Source organism: Solanum pennellii, chromosome 4, assembly GCF_001406875.1.
Source record: "Solanum pennellii chromosome 4, SPENNV200".
Classification (NCBI taxonomy): Eukaryota; Viridiplantae; Streptophyta; class Magnoliopsida; order Solanales; family Solanaceae; genus Solanum; species Solanum pennellii.
In genome coordinates, this window is record NC_028640.1 from 74,566,248 (window position 1) to 74,589,569 (window position 23,322).

Sequence of the window (23,322 nt, forward strand, 5' to 3'; positions counted from 1 at the left end):
TATATATATATATATATATATATATATGACAGTACATCAAATATTAATCAGGCTCCATAACCTAACAGTTAAATATTAGAAATATTAGAATTAAATATGAGTATGGATAAAATTTTGTTAGGAATGACATCTCTGAATGATCATGATAAGCAAAATTCGAATTTAGTCATACTCTAATATGACTTTCGAGAAACCAAAAACACATTCTGCTTGATTTTGTTTGTATTCAATGTTTTATTTCAATTTGAAGTTGAATATTCAAAGTTTGAAAAATTAGCTTTACTTTGAAAAATAGTTCCCCTCAAAAAATGTCAATAATTTATTCGAAAAGTACTAGCTCACCAACTTCGTGTCGTAACGCGTACTAAAGTGTTCCAAAAAGTCATATAATACAATTTGACATTTGTATGCTTTTGAAATGGCATTCCAATCCTAAATTCTATTTATAGTTAAATATAAACTTTTATACAAATAACTAATTTTAATCCAATGGTTAAGTAAATTTATATTATTTAATTATTTATTATAGTAATAATTTATTATAATTATAATTCACGACTAACATTATATATTAATTACGTGGGTTAACTTCGAGTTTGTATTATTAGCTACGTTTATATATGTATAATTGGCCAGAATATACAACAAATGTAAAATACTATAGAATTATCTAACACATATATATAATGTACAATTATCTAATCAATATACATAAACAATTCATCTCTCTCCCACTGTTTTCCCTCTCGCTCGCCTCTCTCCTCTCTCTCCCATTCTCATCCACCTCTCTCCTCCCTATAACATGTAACTATCAATTTTAGTTATCAAACCATAGCTATGTATATTAATTAGGTTATTTTTAAGTGACTATATGTGAAAGTTCATCTTCTCTATTTTATTTTCTAAAACAATAATATTTTTTTCTCCTCAATATTATATTATTATTTCTATTTCGTTCTTATTTTCTTATTTCATAATTAAATTTTTTTTCTTTCTTTTCCCAAATAATTACTTGATATAATTTTCATATTTAATATAAACTTATATTTTATTATATTTTATTTTAATTTTAAATAAAATATATTGCAAGAAAAAATTTACAATATACAAATTAATGAACAAATTCAAAATAAAAGTGAAATATAATTACATAAACACTTATCTTTCAAAATTATTATGTTGTTCTCATAAATGTTCTATTAATGTGTTATGGAGTTCAAAATGAATATTTTTTTTCTTAATTCTTTATATCTAGCTAAAATTTGTTCAAATCGGAGATTTTCATCTACCAATATATTCTTTTTTTCGAATAGCGATAAATTTGAAAACGACCTATCGATTTACTAAATTGTTGTTATGATAAAATAATTATTATGTTATGCATTGTATTGTATTGTATTTTATCTTATATTTAAATTATTATGTAATATATTGTATTTTTAAATTAAAATTTTATCCTTGATCACTTTAATTTTATGCATTATCTAGTATAGAGAGTAAAATATAGAATGTTAGTTACCATGTCTACGTCCACACGCCATTGCTATCACCACTCCCAATGCAAATTTGTCGTTTGTCTAATGGATATTATTATTATTATTATTTCCTTATAAGAGTTGTGCACAACTCTCCCAAAAATAGGAGAGGATCCATAGTCAACGCTTTCATATAGATTTAATACAAATTCATATTTACGATTCATGCGTCTAAGTTTTAATAAAAATAAATAAGGTAAGAGTGTTATCACTTACCCCAATCTCTCTACATAACTTTCAAGTGTCTCACATCGAAGAAGACGACTGAAAAATTTTATTAGCAATGGATCCCTTTCTAATTGTTGTTACATTAGCTAGCTCCTTTTTTCTACTTTTCTTTCTTCAGAAACAATTTTACTCAGTTAAAAAGCATAGTAGTAGTAGAAAGGTACCTGAAGCTGGCGGAGCATGGCCTATTATCGGCCATCTCCACCTTCTCGCTGGATCTGAATCTGATCACTTGCCTCACAAAACGTTGAGCCGCATGGCAGATAAGTACGGGCCGATATTCGGAATGAAGCTTGGAGTTCATCAGGTTGTAGTTGTGAGCGATCCCAAATTAGTCAAAGAATGCTTCACAACTAACGATTTAGCCCTAGCGAACCGGCCTAAATCCATGGTTTCAGAGATTATAGGCTACAAAGACGCTATGTTTGGACTTTGTGCTTACGGTCCTTACTGGAGAGAAACAAGGAAGATTGCCACAATTGAACTTTTCTCTGCTCGGCGAATCGAGATGCTCAAACACATCAGAGAATTTGAGGTTAAATCATCTGTTAAAGAGATCTATAATAATTGGGGGAAGAATAATTTAAATGGTGTTGTGAAGATGGAGATGAAGGAATGGATTGGAGATTTAGTTATGAACACTATGGGGAAAATATTATTCGGAAAAGGGCGAAGGAGTAATGAGGACGAAGGAATAAATAAAGCTCACAAAGCAATTCGAAGATTTTTCGAATTGTTAGGAGCTTTTGTTGTGGCTGATTTTTTACCTTATTTAAGATGGCTCGACATTGGAGGCCATGAGAAAGCGATGAAAGAGGTTTCTAAAGAAATGGACTCTGTTGTTGAAGAATGGTTAACAGAGCACAAAAGGAAGAGAGGAATTATTAAATCTGGTGAAGAAGAAGATTTCATGGATGTAATGCTTTCCATTTGTGAAGACAGAGATCTGCCTGGATTCGATGCCGATACCGCTATCAAAGCTACATGTATGGTACGTTTCTTCAGATCAAATTATTCCAAAATTGTTTCTATTTTGATCTCGTATGTGAATTTGATTGCTGAATTTGTCTTGTTTAGGCTCTGCTATCGGCAGGTACAGACACGACGATTGTAACTCTAACGTGGACTTTATCTCTACTACTCAACAACTATCAATCACTTCAAAAGGCTCAAGATGAGCTAGACGCTCATGTTGGCAAGAACAGATGGGTCCAAGAATCGGATATAAAAAGCTTAGTTTATCTTCAAGCTATTGTTAAAGAAGCATTACGTTTATATCCAGCTGCACCACTCTCAGTACCACACGAGTCGATGGAGGATTGTACTATCAGTGGGTATGATATACCAAAAGCCACTCGCTTATTAGTGAACTTATGGAAGATTCAGCACGATCCTAACATATGGCCAAATCCTCACGAGTTTAAGCCAGAGAGGTTCTTGTCGACCCACAAGGATGTCGATGTAAAGGGAAATCACTTTGAGTTAATGCCATTTGGTAGTGGAAGAAGAATGTGCCCTGGAATTTCGTTAGCCCTTCAAGTTTTGCCCTTTGTAATTGCAAAATTGCTGCAGGGTTTTGACATGAAGAGGCTTTCGGATGAACCAATTGATATGAGTGAGAGCTTTGGATTGACAGTACTCAAAGCTTCTCCACTCGAAGTTCTCCTTGCTCCGCGCTTGGCTCCCGATCTTTATGAATGAAATGATAGACAAAATTTGTGCCTCATGCCACTGTTGTTTACTACAAGTTTGTAATATTGTAATGCAGATAATAACAGAACTTCAAAGTTCCTACATTTGAAATGTGATTGTAAAAGTATTTTACAAGTCCTGCATTAGGTCCATCAAGTTTTGGTGGTGAATAATAATAAGATTGCTCAACTGCCAGGCCTTGGCAGTAGAACTCTTGGGCTACAACTACTCCCTTTTGTGCTTGGGCGATTATTGGCAAGATATCAAAAAGAGAGCCGTAGTTGATTTACCCGATATCAAATGTTGCTCAAAATATAAATGAGAAATTGGTTCGAGAACTTGATCATTAACTTTAGTGTACATAGTAATTTGAATCTACAATTTTACGTTAAAATATATGATCAATGCATTTAATAATTTAAGATACTATTAAAGAGATTGAACGTGTTTTTATTTTTTTTAGTTACGTCTAACCTAGTGAGCAAAATATTCTGTACCTAGTTGTTGAGGCCACAGTATTCAACTCTTGTACATACATGTTAGGCATGTGTATGTATATATTCACTTAAAATTTGTCTACATTATAATAATTTCTTAATTTGTACCTTGTGAGAATCTTTTAGGGTTAGTAGTGATGATATCACATGGGCAGAAATTCATCGTACCTCTCAAAAAGGCCTAGTTGTACTAGTGAGTTGGACAACATGTGATATCTAACGAGGAAATCATGAATATGATTTTCCACTACTAATATATTTTTCCAATAGAGTTTAACACACTTTGTATATAGAGGAATATTTTGGAGGGGTCAACGTATTCACGTGAACTTATGCTTCTCTTTTAAATTATATATAGCAGTGTTATATTTTTTAAAAAGTATTTAAACATAGATGTGTGAACTCATACTTGAAGTATCATATAACGTCGTCTGATAATGATTGGATGCACCTCTCTAATCAAAGTTAGAAATTTGAATCTTTTATTTGACAAAATGTGATTAAACCGGATGAATTTATATCTTAAATTTTCCTTTTCGTAGTGCACCCATCATCTTAAAATTCTGAATATTCCTCTGCTTGTATAATTTCAAGAATTATTGCATATACGTGAATCTACTAGATGCGTACTCAAAGTATAACAATCGAGTTTTCGATTGGTTAAACACAAGAAGAAGAAGAAAAAAAGAAGAAGCCAAGTTGTTTCATGGAACGTACTTCGCGATATCATCGAAATAAATAAATAGTCGTAATTAATAAAGTGTCAAACAAATATTTATTAAGAAAGTTTGAATTTTGAATAGATCATATCAATGAATATTGAATATCAACTGAGTTAACTACTCTCTAAGCATTTGGAATTATCAACTTTCCATAAGAGTTTTTTGGTAGAATGTAGTATAAAATAGTATTAAATATAGTAATATTTGTATTAGTTCTTTTTTTTTTTTTTAATATTTCTATTAGTTACATTAGCACTGATTATAAATAATTATTGTGAATCACACTAGATACACACTATATACATATATCTGGTGTGATTTGAATGAATTTGGAAAACCAGACGATACACGAACGGAAAATTAAAGTGAAGAGAGATATGGGAGAGAGGCGAAAGAGATATACGCATGGTGAGCAAGATAAGAGGGAGGCAGACTAGATTTATCTATTATACTAGATACATGTAATTCACACTAATGTGTCTAAACATTTGTACACAATAATTTTAGAGAGTAATTCGAGTACGACTATTTTTTCCATTTCTCTCCGATATGGGCCTTATGGGCCTTTCCCAAAACGGCTACGTTATAGGCCTATAGCTCTATTGCCAACGAATCTTGGGCTATCTTTCTATCGTTCAACAGAACTTGATGGGCTCCAAATATACTGTGAAAATTGGCCCATATTTGCCTGCCATGAGCCCAAATGTTTTGTGAGACAGAGTTTAGATCCAGTGAAAAGATGAAGATGGCCGATTACAAGGAAAAACTACTTAATTAGACATACATTACTATCATATATACTAATTTTATTTCTAGTTTCAAACAATTACTTATATTACTATTTTTTCTATTTTATATCATATATTTTAAAAGATACCATCAGATAAACAATTTTTTTTAAAAATGAATTGATTAATTATCTTTGTATTTAAACACCTAAATAATGGTGAATTAACATAGAAAAATTCTCTCTCATCAATCATTTCTCTCTTCCAAATAAAATTCTCATTATTCATCCGTATCGTATCTATCATCCCAACCCTCATATACATCCACCATTTTTTTTTCTTTCTTTCTCTGAAATTACGTTTAAATAACAAATTATCAAAATTGAATATTTGACATTCAAAATTGTATATAGAAATTTGTAACTTTGTTTCATTATTCTCATATATCTAGAATAAAGTTCTCACTTTTCACATATATATATGGTAGAGTTCATATCGTTTTAAATTTTAATTTTTTTTAAAAAAATTTGAATTAGGTCCTACATAGTATGATCTTGTTGCTATTTATTATTTCATGGGTGATCATTCCCAAAATTGAATGATCCCAGTTAATGTACGATACATTAACATTAATATACAATATGTTTAACAGCTATGAACTTTTTAGTTTTGTTTTCTCTCAATATTTTTTTTACTGCAGGGTTAAATCTCTATCCGTTAAGAATATATCTAAGCACTAAAATGACCCAATATAAATGGAAGAACTATGTGAACTCTGAAGCTCTACTTACCCAGATAGATATATCACTAAACCCAATTACACATCTAGTGCAAGATGTTTCTAACACATCTTCTAAAGGATACAATCCCATAAATTTAATAAAGCATGTATCTTGATCTTTTTTACTCGTTAGATACACGTATCTCGATTTTTTAACTCTCGAATACATGTATTCAAAGACAAAAATCTGTTAGAGTTCTTAATTAATACTCAATTGCTCCTTTAATTAAAGAAAATAGTAATGCACATCTATTTCAAAATTAATAAAACATGTATTTCAATCTTTTATATCCGTGTATCTCAATTTTTAACCTTCAGATACATGTATTCAAATGCCAAAATTTGTTAGAGTTCTTAATTAATACTCAATTACTCCTTTAATTAAGGATATCAGTTATACATATTTAATTAAAAAATAATAAAATATGTATTTCGCTCTATCAATATCTGTGTCCACACGCAACGGTATCACCATTCGCAATGCAACTTTGTCGTTTGTCTAATGGATATCATTATTATTATTATTTCCTTATAAGAGTTGTGCACAACTCTCCCAAAAACAGGAGAGGATTCGTATATCTTTTACACTTGAAGTTATGTCAAAATGTCGATGCTTTCGTAGAATTTAATACATATTCATGTGTCTTAATTTTGATGAAGATTAAAAATAAGTTATTTTATATCATGCGTTTTAATTTTAATGAAAATAAAAACAAATAAGATAAAGAGTGTATTTTATATGGATGAGAAGAGCTCTCTATAAGTTCCGAGTGTTTTCACTTTACCACGGTAGAGAAGATGACTGACTGACATATTTTATTGGCCATGGATTTCTTTCTAATTGTTGTTACATTAGCTACCTCCTTTATTCTACTTTTCGTTCTTCAGAAACAATTTTACTCAGTTAAAAAGCAGAGTAGTAGTAGTAGAAAGGTACCTGAAGCTGGCGGAGCATGGCCTATTATCGGCCATCTCCACCTTCTCGCTGGATCTGTATCTGATCAGTTGCCTCACAAAATGTTGGGCCGCTTGGCAGATAAGTACGGGCCTATTTTCGGAATGAAGCTTGGAGTTCATCAGGTTGTAGTTGTGAGTGATCACAAATTAGCAAAAGAGTGCTTCACAACAAACGATTTAGCCCTAGCCAACCGTCCTAAATCCATGGCTTCAGAGATTATAGGCTACAAACACGCTATGTTTGGACTTTGTTCTTACGGTCCTTACTGGAGAGAAACAAGGAAAATTGCCACAATTGAACTTTTCTCCGCTCGACGAATCGAGATGCTCAAACACATCAGAGAATTTGAGGTAAAATCATCTGTTAAAGAGATTTATAATAATTGGGGGAAGAATAATTTAAATGGTGTTGTGAAGATGGAGATGAAGGAATGGATTGGGGATTTAGTTATGAACACTATGGGGAAAATATTATTCGGAAAAGGGCGAAGGAGTAATGAGGACGAAGGAATAAATAAAGCTCACAAAGCAATTCTAAGATTTTTCGAATTGTTAGGAGCTTTTGTTGTGGCTGATTTTTTACCTTATTTAAGATGGCTCGACATTGGAGGCCATGAGAAAGCGATGAAAGAGGTTTCTAAAGAAATGGACTCTGTTGTTGAAGAATGGTTAACAGAGCACAAAACAAAGAGAGGAATTATTAAATCTGGTGAAGAAGAAGATTTCATGGATGTAATGCTTTCCGTTTGTGAAGACAGAGATCTACCTGGAGTTGATGCCGATACCGCTATCAAAGCTACATGTATGGTACGTTTCTTCAGATCAAATTACTCCAAAATTGTATGATCACGTATATGGTTCCGATTGTTGAATTTGTCTTGTTTAGGCTCTGCTATCGGCAGGCACAGACACAACGATGGTAACTCTAACATGGATTTTATCTCTACTACTCAACAACTATCAATCACTTCAAAAGGCTCAAGATGAGCTAGACGCTCATGTTGGCAAGAATAGATGGGTCCAAGAATCGGATATAAAAAGCTTAGTTTATCTTCAAGCTATTGTTAAAGAAGCATTACGTTTATATCCAGCTGGACCGCTCTCTCTACACACGAGTCGATGGAGGATTGTACTATCAGTGGGTATGATATACCAAAAGGCACTCGCTTATTGGTGAACTTATGGAAGATTCAGCACGATCCTAATATATGGCCAAATCCTCACGAGTTTAAGCCAGAGAGGTTCTTGTCGACCCACAAGGATGTGGATGTAAAGGGAAATCACTTTGAGTTAATGCCATTTGGTAGTGGAAGAAGAATGTGCCCTGGAATTTCGTTAGCCCTTCAAGTTTTGCCTTTTGTAATAGCAATGTTGCTGCAGGGGTTTGACATGAAGAGGCTTTCGGATGAACCAATTGATATGAGTGAGAGCTTTGGATTGACCGTACTCAAAGCTTCTCCACTCGAAGTTCTCCTTGCTCCGCGCTTGGCTCCCGATCTTTATGAATGAAATGATAGACAAAATTTGTGCCTCATGCCACTGTTGTTTACTACAAGTTTGTAATATTGTAATGCAAATAATAACAAAACTTCAAAATTCCTACATTTGAAATGTGATTGTAAAAGTATTTTAGACGTCCATCAAGTTTTGGTGTTGAATGATAATAAGATGGCCCAAGATTGCTCAACTACCAGGCCTTGGCAGTAGAACTCTTGTGCTACAAATATCAAATGTTGTTCAAAATATAAATGAGAAGAGGACCAAGAATAATGAGGCCCGAGAAAAAACAACCCAACAATAGATTTGTTTGGGATCCATATTGTGATAGTAACTGTTTGATTGTCTCATGACTCATTTCTTTTCTAGAGTCTAAATTTTTTATTTTTATATTCTCAACTCTATCTTTAGTTACATATTATTTTAATATTTTTTGTTGTGATTCAATAGTAATAGTTGAAGTGTTACCGTTGTAATTTTGCTATCAATGATTTCATAATACTTGAGTATTTATGTTGAGAATTAGAGGTCGTTACAGTAATTTTATTTTTATTTAAATAAATAAGTTATGATTTTGTATTTTGTGTAGAGAATCTAAAAAAAAATACTTTTTTGTCATGTCCGAACTAAAAAATTTCAAATTTTGTCCTTTGAATGAAAAAAAAATTGCATTTTTTTTGTGCATAATACAAGGTCTTGTCATTCAAACTCACCAACAATTTCACGTTGTCTTTGTTTATGTGTTAATTTGTGAATTGATCTTTTCCTTTTAAAAAAAATATTCTGTTGTGATGATTAATGTTAGTGATAGGAGAGCTACCTTCATCTTTATTTATTTCCATCGTGTTGGGAAGTAGGAGAACAAATAAAGTAGTTTTGATGATTGATAAAGTGAAGGCATGGTGTCGTATGTATACAATTATGAGAGTTGCGACAAAGAAGAAAAAGTATTGAAGAAAAGAAGAAAAAGTGCAGAATTGTAAAGAAGGAAACAAATATGGAAATAAATAAAGAAGGAAAGAAATAAAAAAAAGTAGCAATTCAAGTCAAAGAAGGAAAGAAATAAAAAAGTAGCAATTCAAGTCAAAGAAGGAAAGAAATAAAGAAATTACAATTCAAGTCAAATAAGGAAAGACGTAAATATAGACAAGTTCAAGAAGGAAAAGGATTTGTAATTCCTTTCCTTGTAGAAGTTGAAGGCAAATCAAATCTATAAAAGGATCAAGAAGTTGAAAGAAAAAAATGTCTTTGCAATCACAAAAATCGAGAGAATTTTTCCAGCAAAGCCAGAACGATAGGTATTGCATATTCACGAAATATATCATCTTGAGAGTAGTATTTTCTGGAGAAAAAANGCAGTAAGGAAACTCTTGAGTGTCCTTCCTGAAACTTGGAAAAGTAAAGTCGAGGCTATCACTGAAGCCCGCGACCTAGACTCACTGACCATGGATGAGTTGATTGGTAATCTCATCACATACGAACTCAAGAAAAACCAAGAAAAGGAAATTGGAGGAAAAAGGAAGGAAAGGAACCTGGTTCTAAATAAAAATGCATCAGATGATTTTGAAGATGAAAATATTGCCCTCATAACCAAAAGGTTCACCAGAATGCTAAAGAGAGGGCAGACCTTTCAAAAGAAAACTTCTCAAAAACCATCTGAAAACACTAAAGACCAGGTTTGTCATAAATGTGGGAGCCCAGATCACTTCATCAAATTCTGTCCACTTTGGGCTTTAGAGCAGAAAAAGGCAAACTTTGAGAAGGTCAAAGACATCAAGAATGATAAGTACATTCCCACAAACAGAAGAATGACCAATCAAGAAGCGGATCTTTCAACGAGAAGAGCCTTTGCCGCTATGGGGGACTTATCTGAAGAAGAATTTGAGGATGGAGGGTTCGAAAATCAGTCACTACTTGCAATAGAACAATCAAATAAATATGATTTTCTTGCACTCATTGCTGAAACAGATTCTGAAGATGATGAAGAAGATGACAAACAAAGCAAGGTAAGTTTTCATCACATCAAAGTAAATATTGAATCATATTCTAAAAAGGAACTAGAGTCTTTATTGAGTACTCTTATAGATGCATATCAGTCTGTCAATTCTGAAAGAGAACAAGTGATGGAAAACTATGCATCTTTAAGAGAAGTCAATGACAATCTTGAGAAACACAATCACTTTCTTCAAAATAAATTAAAAGAACAGATTAAAATCTCAGAGTTAAGTCACAAGGGCAAAAACTCTGCTAGTGAACTTCAATTAGCTCTAGAAGAAAAAATAAAATTGTTAACCATAAAATATCAAGCTTTAACAGAAAGGAATAGGTTGTTACAAGAAAATCTTGATCATACCAAACTGGATCTGGAAAGAAATCTTAGATGGACCAGGTCCTCTGAAATTTTAACTCAGATTCAAGAAAAGCAAACCACTAGTCGAAGTGGGATAGGTTTTAAAAAACAGAATAATCTTGTGTCACACACTATTCACATGTCTAAAAGTTTATGCACTCATTGTGGAAACTCAGGTCATTTAAAGAATCAATGTAAAGCTTTATTTGAGGCTTTTCAGAAAAATGTTAAGTTCACCAAAAAGGAAAAGACTGATACGGCTAAGAACCTGGTTCGAAATAAAAATGCTCCAAATAAAAGGTTTTCTTATTTGCCTTTATGGGCTAGAAGAAATCTTATTCATCCTTTTACTCACATAAAGGGGCCCAAGCTAATCTGGGTTCCCAAGACTAATCTTTGACTAGTGTTTCAGGTGAAGGTGAGAGGGAAAAGGCCAACTTGGTACATGAATAGTGCATGCTCCAAACATGTGCTAAAAATGGTAGAAAATTTCCTCTCGCTCTTTGATTTTCAAGGAGACAGTTTATTCCTTGAAAAGGATGAAAAAAAAAAAGTTGAAGAAAGTGACATGATATCAAACATCTTTGATGATGCAAATTTAGGGAACACTGCATATGAACCTGGTTCACAGCTAACAATCATTGATGCACCTGCAACATGAATTACTACTAATCTATGGTTCTGGAGATTGGGGGAATATTAGAGCAATCGGGACAGTAAGAGTATGGCACACCTTTAGGGGGAACTTCGTTGTGTGAACATGGTCCTTGTTATTCATTGGAAGGTATTGAAAATTGACAAGGGTTGGTTCTCTGTGAATCAGCTTGAGATTCATTTGATCTGGGAGAATATGATGATGCGACATTCTTGTGAAGGCCTTGAATATGAAGAACTTGAGAAAAATCAGTCAAAGCATGGTGTTATCGAAACAAGTTGATGCATTATCATGATTTCCTTTAATAATTGGCTAGTAAAAGAATAATCTTACGCTTGAGTAATTATACAATGAATATCTGCTAACTCAACCTCGTACTGTAACAGGTACACACTCAAGTCACATCTCAAACAATGCTTAGAAAGTTTGCGGATGTTATCTCTTCTTTTTGCTAACACCATTAAGTAAGTCATGAAGAAACACAAAAAAGGGGAACCTGGTTTCTCTGTAATACTCAGGTATGTACCATCCTTTTTCAATGCATTAATTTCCTGAGTGTGGGTCAAACATAAGCACTAATGAACCTGGTCGATCATCAAAAATTCAACTTTCTTAAAGATCACCAAGAACCCTCTTTGACAATAAGCATCGTTCAATCTCAAACTGCTCTAATGATGAAAATCTCAGTATTGAAGTCACTCATGCTTTAATTTAGGGGGAACCCTGCTTTATCACCCACATCTGAACCAGGTTCACAAACTCCAAATTGATATTTCATCCATTCCAAGTGTATAACTTGTCTATCTCTCAGGGGGAACAATTCTCACAGAAATAAATTGTTGCTTGCTTTCATTATTGATAAACACATCTCTTTGTGCACCAAAATGTGATGAATCTCTTACTAGTAGTTGGTACTCCTTCAAAGTTGTCATCAAGAAAAAGGCTATCAAAAAAAAAAAAAAAAGAAGAAAATCATGGAGAATGAAAATGCTACGGAGTAGAGTTAAAAAAAAAAAAAAAAAGGTGATGATGTATCTCATGTTTCTCGTGATGAAATTTCACATTCTAAGAAAACTGATCAGAATAAAGAAGCTGGTGCACAATGGGCATACTGAAAAAATTATCAATGGCAGTAAACATCCCTTTCTTCCTTACTTTAGTAATCTTTGTCCCAATCCTTATCCTCAAATTTTATACTCTTTTGACTCTTTGATGTGCTTATGTCTGTCTCATACTCATGATATTATATGTTTTTGATTAAGGGCATAAACTGGTACATATTTGTTTATTTCGTTTCTCATTGAAGATCTTAATTGTGTATGAGTTTAAGATGACTAATATCCTCAGATTAACTAACCATTTTGTTAGCAGAAGTGTACTTGAAAGTGTTGCCCAAGTGGCTATGAGTTAAAAATGATATTGCACTCATTGAATGTTATTCGAGTTCTTTGGTTATTGGTTTTCAATGATGCCAAAAGGGGGAAAGTATATAATGTAGATAGACATATGTATAGTTTGTCATCATCAAAAAGGGGGAAATTGTTGGGGAATGAGAAAACATGAAGTTTGTAGTTTTGATGGATGACAAAGAATTGAAGTTTTGATCACTAACAAAGAGTCTTGATGTGTAACAAATCATTGGTTATCATCATCAAAAAGGGGGAAAATGTTGGGAAGTAGGAGAACAAATAAAGTAGTTTTGATGATTGATAAAGTGAAGGCATGGTGTCGTATGTATACAATTATGAGAGTTGCGACAAAGAAGAAAAAGTATTGAAGAAAAGAAGAAAAAGTGCAGAATTGTAAAGAAGGAAAAGAAGGAAACAAATATGGAAATAAATAAAGAAGGAAAAAAAAAAAAAAAAAGTAGCAATTCAAGTCAAAGAAGGAAAGAAATAAAAAAGTAGCAATTCAAGTCAAAGAAGGAAAGAAATAAAGAAATTACAATTCAAGTCAAATAAGGAAAGACGTAAATATAGACAAGTTCAAGAAGGAAAAGGATTTGTAATTCCTTTCCTTGTAGAAGTTGAAGGCAAATCAAATCTATAAAAGGATCAAGAAGTTGAAAGAAAAAAATGTCTTTGCAATCACAAAAATCGAGAGAATTTTTCCAGCAAAGCCAGAACGATAGGTATTGCATATTCACGAAATATATCATCTTGAGAGTAGTATTTTCTGGAGAAAAAACGCAGGTCTTCGTCACAGAAACGCAAGGACCAGGTTCACCTTCATCACAGCAACATAAGCACCAGGTTCACGAAACCTGTTCTACTCAGAACTATTGGATATTGAAGTTTGATCAATTAAAGTCTAAGGTTATTAGTCTTTGTTGATTTGTTCTAGGTTTATTATTGAGTTGTAATAATTCCTAGATTTGTAACAAGAAGTGGGTTTGACTTCTTGGGAGTTGAGTCTTGAGAGATTTGTACAAAGGGTGGGTTTGGCTCTTTGTAGGGTTGAGTTTCAGTGAGGGTTGTAACAAAAGGTGGGTTTGGCCTTTTGGAGAGATCGATTGGAGTCAATCGAGGGAGTAGTAGAGATAAGACTTTTTGATTATTGAGTTGTAATCACAAAATCTTATAGTTGAATTAATAAAACGAGGTTTTTCCTTCCTTGAGTGAGGAAGGTTTTTAATTCAGTAAGTGTTTGTGTCTTTACTCTGTCTTTACTTAAAAGCAACTTACACGAACCTGGTTCGTGTTCTGGGGTAAGGTTTCTTCACATCGAAAAAATAATCCGAAGTGACATGCCAAGTATATCAAATAGTAATTTTGTTCATTATGATTTTAACAAATTAAACAGAAATATTAACTTATTTCATGATAACTAGTCACGTTCATAAGCACTATTATGCAATTGATTTGTAAGCTCGCAAGGTACCATTGCCTTTGTTTCCACCCAGCTGGAGTGGAGCCACTTCTGTCCTGTCCTTCCCCTAATTATTTTTTTGAGCTTCTCTTCTTCTATTTGACTACTAATAAATCTAATATTTGAGTTATGTATATTAATTAAAATAATGTCATGTTATCATATATAACTATAAGCATATATTACATCAAAACCTTGGTGTCATTTTCAGAATATTATTTCACAGTAAAAACTTATTCATACCAATTTAATTAAATCAATGAATGTAAGATAAATGTCTTGCATACATACTCTTATAATTAAACCATATTGTTACTTATTATCAATCGAGGTTTTCTTTTACTTGTTTATGACACTAGATTATTTCGAATCTAACAATTGGTACATATGTAAACTTGAATAGTTAGTTGAAACATTACGGCAGGTCATTCATTAGGTTGATGGAAATGATCGATGTTAGAGATAATGCAAAAGCATTGGGAAGAAAAACCAAAATTAAACTTAGCAAGTGTTTTGGAAAATAGGTGAGCTTTTTATGAGAGTTCGGAAGAAAAACCAAAATGCAACTATTTTATCGTTTTAATTAATATAAAATTTTATATACCATTTTAAAATTTTTGTTAATATTTTGTAATCTTTAGACTCCGAACTCCTTTTTATGACTTGCATTATGTGTTTGACCCTTTCATGGCCAGGCCAGCCTGCCCCCATGTGATCAATATTATATTTTCAATTAGTATCATGGCCCATGGGTTGTAACAATGCCTACATCTCTCCAACAAAATCTTCTTCCAAGTAATTAACTTAATTTCACTACACAATGGTAGGATGAACAACTGCTTGTTTATTCATCTAAATTCAGTTGCTTTAATCGAAAATTGAATTTATATATATAAATGAATAAAAAGAATAATAAAGGACAAAATACAAATCATGAATCAGTTCTGATAATATATTTTTGAAATGGTTCGTGCTCATTCATGATTTCTAAGTTGAAGGGAAGTACTAGACTCACTCCAGGGAAATTTGCCTTTCAGGAATTATAAATTTGAAGATTGTTTAAAATCATATATAAGCAAATTACTTGTTTTTGTTTATTCAATGTGAAACACTTTAATATCTCAGCCATATCCATGAATAAATATTTAGAGTATAAATAATTTAATATGAAGGTCCGTCATAGATAGATAATATTTTGTTCTAATAACATATAAATACATGAATCTCTAGCTTAACTAACTTCATCATGCAAGAAAACTATGCAACCACATAAGGAGACCATTCATCTCTTTTTCACCCGATCTGACACTCTTCAACAAACAATAGGTTGAAATCTAATGTCTTCCTGGTAAACAGTTTGGAGTAATTAGTTAATTACTCCGTCCCTAATTGCTTGTACAATTTTTGAATTGACACATTTATTAAGAAAATAATTATTGACATAGTGAGTTTATATTTTACCCCTATTAATTATAAAGTAGATTCATTAAATTAAAACTTAAGATTATCAAAAAGTTCTACTCTTTTAAATAAAAAAAAATGTTTTTTTAATTTATCAAAATAAATAAATAATTAAAAATAACTAAAAAAAATTAATAAATAATTAAATACAGAGGGAGTATTATATGATTGTGATTTCGAATAAATATTAATTTTATAAAAAGATTATTTAATTATGACCAGGAAATTGATTGAGTAATAATTAAGATAGGAGAATGAAAGTCAAGCATTAATTGCATAATAAGTGTAATCACATGATTTTTTGTGTGACCTGAGCTAGCTGTATTGAAAACAACATGGCATGCATGCCAATGCAATTGTTTTATTTTATTTATTTTCCCTTACTCTAAAGTCTGAAATTATCAAATTCTGATTTTTAATAACATAAATACAAATATACACTCTAAAAGTATTCTGAGTCTTTAGTCTTCATCTGTTCATCTCAGCCCTAAATTGTCCTCCACACATCATTTTCATGGACTTGTACAACTCATGACTCCCCCCATTACCCCTTTTGCTTGGCTGTTTATGTTTACACCCTCACCTTTCATGATTTCGGACAAATATTATTCGTTTTTCGAGAGAAAGAGATTAATAATATCTCGAGTTTTTTTTAATATCAATACTTCGATAGAAGCAGATCGATAATATCTCACTCAAAGAGTCAGGGACACGAATAAATTTACGAAATTCGTAAAGTAAATTTGAATATTCTTAGTTCAAATCTTTATTTTCTACTATTAATTAATAGTTTAGAATGTTTTCAGCAAATTATTTACTCTTTTACGGTTTATTTTTATTCTTTTACCATAGAAATATAATTTTATACTATTTTCATTAATAGCTTTTGGTGACAATTCAAATAATTGGACTCTGAAATTGGAATTAACTTGCACTTTACTAATTTGAATTTGCACCTCATACGTCTACCTCAATTAATGTTATTGTATTTGATAATCTACTCCAGTATACGATTTAATTCACGCTTAAAATTACTATTTTAATAGTTAGGTAAAATCAATAAAAATTATGGTTGAGTGATAAAAATAATATTATTTTATAAATAAAAATTTTAAATTTAAATCTTTTTAGGTAAAAAGCCACATATATTTTGGTAGTATTGTGAGAATTTGCTTCATAAAATTAAAATTTTAATCGAATTATAATATAGATATGAGATGTTTTATAATAATAATAAATAAAGTAGCCCCACTTTTTAGCTCCCCATATTATAGACTACAAAGCTTTCTTCTCCCGGCAAGTAGTTAACCAACTGCTCAACTTCAAAGGACATTTTTCTCGCTTTCGCCGTAGTAAAAACTTCACCGGTCGCCGAAATCTGACGTCATACAATGTTCCCGCCAAAACCTCAGCGCCGTACTCAGTCGATGCCACGTGGCATTTCTCCTAATCTGGCCGACAAGGTGATCGTCGCCGTGAAGGCGGAGAAGGTGATCAATAAGACGGCATTAGCTTGGGCTCTAACTCACGTTGTTCGTCCTGGAGATTGCATTACATTGCTCGCCGTGGTTTCCGATGAGAAATCAGGTATATTTTCCGTTGAATTTGGCAAGTAATTAATCGTATGTATCATTTAGATTTCACCTTTTTTTTTGAAAAAAAAAATTACAGAGAGAAGAAGATTCTGGGGATTTCCAAAGATGAGAGGAGATTGCCGGAGTAATGAACGGGCGAATTCACATGATCGGATTGGACAAATCACGGAGTCTTGCTCTCAGATGGTTCTTCAATTTCACGATCGCATAGATGTGAGTAAAAATTAGTACTAATTTTTTTATTAATGGTAAGAAATACTAGAGAGAAGGGGAGTTGGGAATAACCGGTAAAATTGCTTCCCGTGATCAGGAGCTCACTGTTCGAGTTGTGAAACGACCTCTTGCAGAAATGTAATCTAAGGCTGCAATAGACTGTTCCTGAAACAACCTGCATAGCGTGAGCTTAGTGCACTTCTTCTGTTTTAACCATCCTCCCGTTTCGCTGGGAACTGCATTTGCTTTACTAAGGTCTAAGAGGGACACTTTTTGAACTTTTAGCCTATGTTAAATTGATGTATGTGTATAACAATGTCTTTCTGGTGCACTGAGGTAGAAAATAATTTGGTGTAAGTTGAAAATCAATTGCAGGTGTATGTGTGTAATTCATTAGTTATCTATATTAATTTGTTCTTCAATCTCTATGTCAATTGTCATATGATTGAGTTTTTTATGGATTAAAGAAGATTCTATGCTTGTCAGGATCCAATGTAAACTGTTGTACTTAAAGCTAATAATTTGTAAGGAGTTGCATGTGCTCTGCAGAATCAATGGCTGGTAGGTAATAATATATTGAAGGAATCTTTTGTACTTCTGCTAATTTAGGCATGATAAAACAGTGACAGTTTTGGTGATCCATCATTAGCACTACAATGTGCCGATGGACTTCTATCTTTTCCTGGACTAATGAAATTAAGAGAAAAAAAATGGAGTCGAGTAAGGAGAAAGTGTGCATTTAAGTAGTTATCTTTCTTTTTAAAGATCTTGATATAGCTATTGAGAAAAATATTAAGTCTAGTTATAGTTATTGCAATGAGAAAAATGATATTACCCTTGCAAACAAGCATGTCTAACAATAATGAAATTGAGATTTGAATCATCTACTTTTTGTAGGTTAGGGTGCGAATTAAGGTCGTCTCAGCTTTGTGTGCTGGTGTGGTGGCAGTTGAAGCCAAAAGCAATGCAGTCAGCTGGGTCATTTTGGACAAGTAATAGCATGTAAATGTATTATATCCTTTTTCACTTTCTCTCCTTGCCTCATCTCTGTTACCAACGCGAAATGGATTTTTTACAATAACTTCAAGTTGATTTGCATGCGTATTGCTGGATTATGGAAAAGCTGTAGTATCAATATAGTATACCATATGCCGTTTCTCCTCTAATTTCTAACCGAGACATGTACATAGGAGGCGTATGTTACTACTATATGTTCTCCACATACCTTACTGGATACTGTAATTGTAATTGTTAGTTGCTTTTGTTGTTCTTTTCTACTTTTTTATATGGCGCTATATCATTATTCTTTGTTGTGCACAAGGCAATATGTTTCTTTCCCTTTTCTCTTTCCCATGTTTTAATATCTAGTGGACTCATTTCTTTATGTTTTATCACTTTTGTTCTACAGAAAATTGAAGTTAGAGCTTAAGCATTGCATGGAAGAACTTCGTTGCAACATTGTAGTGATGAAGGGTTCCAAACCGAAAGTTCTCAGGTTAAATCTAGGATCTTCAGAGGAACTACAAACTCCTTTCTTTTCTGCCAATTCCTCTCCTGTTTTGGATAGTAGAGACTTGCAGGATGAAAGAATGAAGCATTCTACGCCGGTGAGCAGTCCCGAGGATCAAAGAGCATCCTATATCAGAACTTCGTTGCTGAATTCATTGACGGATCCAAACACATTCCTTCTATATGAACGGAATCCCCTGTATGAAGGGCTCGATAAAGAAACATTTTCACCGGTCCACAAGCAAAGTGGGCGTGATCATCCAGTAAATGACCTTCCCTCGTTTGGGGAAAGGATAATAACTCTTTCAACTGTTCCTAAATCTCAAAATCATAATCATAAAACAATCCTTTGGATTCCGCAGAATGATATCATCTCTGACAACTATTCAGCTGTAGAAAACTGCAAAAGTACCTCACTTTCAGTCACTTCTAGAAATGAAAATAAGAATTTTAACGGGTACAACAAAAACCTGAGTACCCAAAGAAGCAAGTTAAATCGAGACACTGACATGGACTATCTTAACTCCAGCATCAGAGAAGCAGTCTCTTTAGGTCGAACTTCCTCGATACCTCCTCCTCTATGTTCATTCTGTCAATGTAAAGCACCATCTTTTGGAAAGCCTCCGAAACTATTTCGCTATGAAGAGCTAGAAGAAGCAACAAATGGATTCTCAGACCGAAATTTTCTAGCAGAAGGTGGGTTCGGACTGGTTCATAAAGGCGTTCTAAGGGATGGATTGGTTGTTGCAGTAAAACAGCTGAAGTTTATTGGATCTCAAGCAGACGCTGATTTTCGTAGAGAAGTTCGAGTATTGAGCTGTGCCCAGCACAGGAATGTTGTGCTGCTGGTTGGTTACTGCATTCAGGGGAACAGGAGACTATTTGTCTATGAGTTTATATGCAACAAGTCCTTGGACTTCCATTTGCATGGTATTTCCTGTTTCATTTTTCTCGTTGAAGTTCATCTGCTATCCAACCTATGGTGCAGCTTTATGAAGTTCAAATAAATATTGCAGGAACAAAAGAAACAGCTCTAGATTGGAGCTCACGTCTTAAGATAGCTATCGGGACAGCAAGAGGCTTACGTTACCTTCATGAAGATTGCAGAGTGGGATGCATAGTTCACCGGGATCTCAGACCAAAAAACATCCTCTTGACTCACGATTTTGAGCCTTTGGTGAGTTCTGAAGCTATCTATAATTGTGTGTGTTTTATGGATAAACACTTCTCTTTTATAAAAAGCAATTGATAAAACCTAATCACATGGGTTATTCAAGGTTGCTGATTTTGGGCTTGCACAATTATACAATGAATGGGAAGTTTCTGAAGATGATGAACATCTAATTAGAACTTCAAGGTAATTTTTGTTTTATCTTTATGTCTATGCTAACTACATCTCAATCTTCCCCTAGTTGTTGCTTATTATTATTGATAGACTAGAACTTTTCGGCCTAGTGTCGTATACATCTAAACATAGATCCCAAGCTCTAAGACAGCTTATGTTTGACTTTTTTTTTTCCGAGTCATCTGTTTGTTTAAGTTGACAGCTAAATTGATGGTTACTTGATGAGAATTATTTTGGAGTTGTTTTTCAGGTATCTTGCCCCAGAATACTCCAATGATGGGAAGGTCACGGAAAAAGTTGACGTATATGCTTTTGGCTTGGTGGTATTGGAGTTGATAACTGGTAGAAAAACCACTGACTCGCAATGCTACAGAGGTCAGCACCTTCTTCCAGGAAGCCTTTCCCCTATATCTGGAAAGGGACCATATCTTTCAGCTTTTAAAAATCAGCTGCTCGACTCCAACTTGACGTCATCTCAGCTTGAAAACTTCCCTTATGAACTACAGGCAATGAGTCATGCTGCTTATATGTGTCTACAGGAAGATCCTCATCTGCGACCTCCCATTTCAAAGGTTCTGTTTTCTTCTTTTATTTTGTATTAGAGATGTATGCTTAGTGTTTTGTTTTCCATTTCGTAGGCCTAATTTACCCGATGCATGGTGGGAAATTTATTCGTTATTTCGTTTAAATTTCCAGGTACTTAAAATACTAGAAGGAGGCAGTGCCATTCTTGACTCAAATTCATTTGGCAGTAGAAGTGGTTATATGCAGGGACCAAATTCTAAAAACCATCCTGTATCAAAGAGACATTCTCGCAGGCTCTCTTACTAAGATTATCAGAAAGTGATTTCTACTTAAGAGTGGTGTGAATCCTAGATCCTCTTGTAGACGTTTCCGCTTCATACTCTAGAAATAATAACTCCAACCTAAGATAGATAAAGTTTTCATACAATTCTATTTACTTTTTTGTACAATTTAAACTTTTCTCATCTCTCATTGTATCACATTTCTAGTGTATATAGATGTAAGTTCATTCGTGCATCTTCGTGTAACTTCTTTGAAGCTATCTGAATTGAAATTTTCATTTGATGTAATGGGGAATATCACAGGAGTCGATATGTCATGTTGTGGCCTTCTGTTTCATAAATCCAGCATTGGTTTTTACTCCTTCACAATTCAGTCCAATGTCTGTTTTTACTTCTGTTTGCAAGGACAATGAGCCTTGTTATAAAATTTCTCTATGGAGATAAAATTGGCTGCTGAGTATGTCTACTGATATTTTGGCCATCGACGTGGGACAACTTAACACCCCTCGTAAGCCAGGCCTGCCAACTAAAGTATGGACAATATAACATGGGGTCCATCATTAATCAGTAAATCGAGAACTGGGATGACTCTGGCTCTGATATTAGTTCATCAACTTTGAAATGCACTAATGAATATCAATTAACAGTTATTAAGAAGATTATTGAAAAAAGTCTTGTATGCACTAGGTTGTCAGTGAGGCTGGTTCTGAAATGTTGTTTGATTTAACAAGTCTTATTCATTCAGGTATAGTAGACTATGAACAGGAAATTTTGATATTTTACTTTCATATTCACCATTATAGAAGTGGTTGATGGGCTTCTTGAGGTGTCGCGAAGCTAGGCATTCAAACCCCTTCGTTAAAAAATTACAATATACAAAGGTCATCAACTTCAATACGTTTAATTACAATATACAAAGGTCATCAAATTCAAGATTCCCGCTCCCACCTAAAACACTGCACCTGCAGTAGAAAAGAAGAAAATAGTGGAAGGTACCAATGAAGAAAGAGAAGCAGAGCTACTTCAGCCACGTGGTGGTTCGATGCACACTCTTCGTAAAAAAATTATATAGCGTAAAAATTTAAACCTTGTTATTAATTATTATGTCTTGCACAATAATTAAAATATTATGTACCTAGTGGTTGATGCCGCAGTATTCAACTCTCGTAAACATAATTATATCAGATATGTTTCTAAATATAAAATAAAGACTTCATGATTTGAGAACGTGCACGTACATGTTTGGCATGTGTATTAGTAAATTCACTTAAAATTTGTCTTAACTTAATACTTTATTGATTTGTTCCTTGAGAGAATCTTTTAGTGCTGGTAGTGATGAGAGAACGTGGGCAGAAATTCAATCATACATCTTTTTTTTTTTTTAATTATTTTTATCAAATTAAAAGGGTCAAAAAGTCAAGTCATACTCGATGTTAATTAAGTTGGTCCAATAAATAGTATTTCATGATCATGAAAGATGTTATCGATTGATTTCTCACACCAACGACTATTTAAAAAATGAATTCATTACACTTTTTGTTTAATTTGTGAACTATTATTTAGAGAGTAAATTTACTCAATGCGTAATCAAAATTAACGACGTCAAATAAAAGAAGTTGTTTCATGGAACATGCTTCGCAGTATCATTAAATAAACAAATAATTATAATTAATAAATGTGATATCAGATTTGCCAGTTTCCAAATATATTTATTTATCTATATAGAACCATGAAAAAGAAGGGATAGTGCCACACTTCATCTTTGTTATTGACATGATCCAACTACTCCTTTGTCAATAAGAACATTCTAATTCTTTAAAGAAGGGATATTCTGTTTGTTTCGATTATTATATTATCTATTATTGTTATTATTCTCTTTTTAT

At 33.1% G+C, this 23,322-nt stretch overlaps 2 protein-coding genes, 1 long non-coding RNA gene and 1 pseudogene across 8 annotated transcripts; 3 read left to right on the forward strand and 1 right to left on the reverse strand.

Moving 5' to 3' along the window:
- The first annotated feature begins 1,636 nt into the window (after window positions 1–1,636).
- Window positions 1,637–3,749, forward strand: LOC107018259 (cytochrome P450 CYP82D47-like). Its single transcript, XM_015218692.2, has 2 exons — window positions 1,637–2,754; window positions 2,841–3,749. The coding sequence occupies exons 1-2, from the start codon at window positions 1,819–1,821 to the stop codon at window positions 3,462–3,464; spliced, it is 1,560 nt and encodes a 519-aa protein (XP_015074178.1). The 5' UTR covers window positions 1,637–1,818; the 3' UTR covers window positions 3,465–3,749.
- A 1,334-nt stretch (window positions 3,750–5,083) lies between these two features.
- On the reverse strand, window positions 5,084–7,255 carry LOC114076938. The gene is made up of 2 exons (XR_003578021.1): window positions 7,121–7,255; window positions 5,084–5,362 (listed from the first exon to the last, which is right to left on the reverse strand). It is a non-coding gene; the product is annotated as an uncharacterized LOC114076938 (long non-coding RNA).
- On the forward strand, window positions 6,725–8,904 carry LOC107018258 (annotated as a pseudogene). The gene is made up of 2 exons (XR_001456607.2): window positions 6,725–7,947; window positions 8,027–8,904. The product of XR_001456607.2 is annotated as a cytochrome P450 CYP82D47-like (transcript).
- Window positions 8,905–17,223: 8,319 nt separating this feature from the next.
- Window positions 17,224–21,780, forward strand: LOC107018003 (inactive protein kinase SELMODRAFT_444075-like). 5 transcript variants are annotated; one of them, XM_015218335.2, is made up of 9 exons: window positions 17,224–17,558; window positions 17,643–17,779; window positions 18,677–18,771; window positions 19,188–20,218; window positions 20,305–20,465; window positions 20,566–20,645; window positions 20,884–21,008; window positions 21,140–21,205; window positions 21,330–21,471. In XM_015218335.2, exons 1-9 carry the CDS (start codon window positions 17,363–17,365, stop codon window positions 21,335–21,337), a joined length of 1,899 nt encoding a protein of 632 aa, XP_015073821.1. In that variant the 5' UTR covers window positions 17,224–17,362; the 3' UTR covers window positions 21,338–21,471. The 5 variants fall into 5 exon arrangements, with proteins under 5 accessions (XP_015073821.1, XP_015073819.1, XP_015073822.1 ...); XM_015218333.2 differs by having other exon boundaries at window positions 17,225–17,558; window positions 20,884–21,205; window positions 21,330–21,780; XM_015218336.2 differs by having other exon boundaries at window positions 17,232–17,558; window positions 18,677–18,781; window positions 20,884–21,205; window positions 21,330–21,780.
- Window positions 21,781–23,322: the final 1,542 nt, after the last annotated feature.

Coding starts and splice junctions, on each gene's coding strand:
- LOC107018259 (XM_015218692.2), top strand. CDS start 1,819: ATGGATCCCTTTCTAATTGTTGTTACATTAGCTAGCTCCTTTTTTCTA. Junction 2,755..2,840: donor CTATCAAAGCTACATGTATG/GTACGTTTCTTC, acceptor TGTCTTGTTTAG/GCTCTGCTATCGGCAGGTAC.
- LOC107018003 (XM_015218333.2), top strand. CDS start 17,363: ATGTTCCCGCCAAAACCTCAGCGCCGTACTCAGTCGATGCCACGTGGC. Junction 20,466..20,565: donor CTCACGATTTTGAGCCTTTG/GTGAGTTCTGAA, acceptor GGGTTATTCAAG/GTTGCTGATTTTGGGCTTGC. Junction 20,646..20,883: donor CATCTAATTAGAACTTCAAG/GTAATTTTTGTT, acceptor GTTGTTTTTCAG/GTATCTTGCCCCAGAATACT.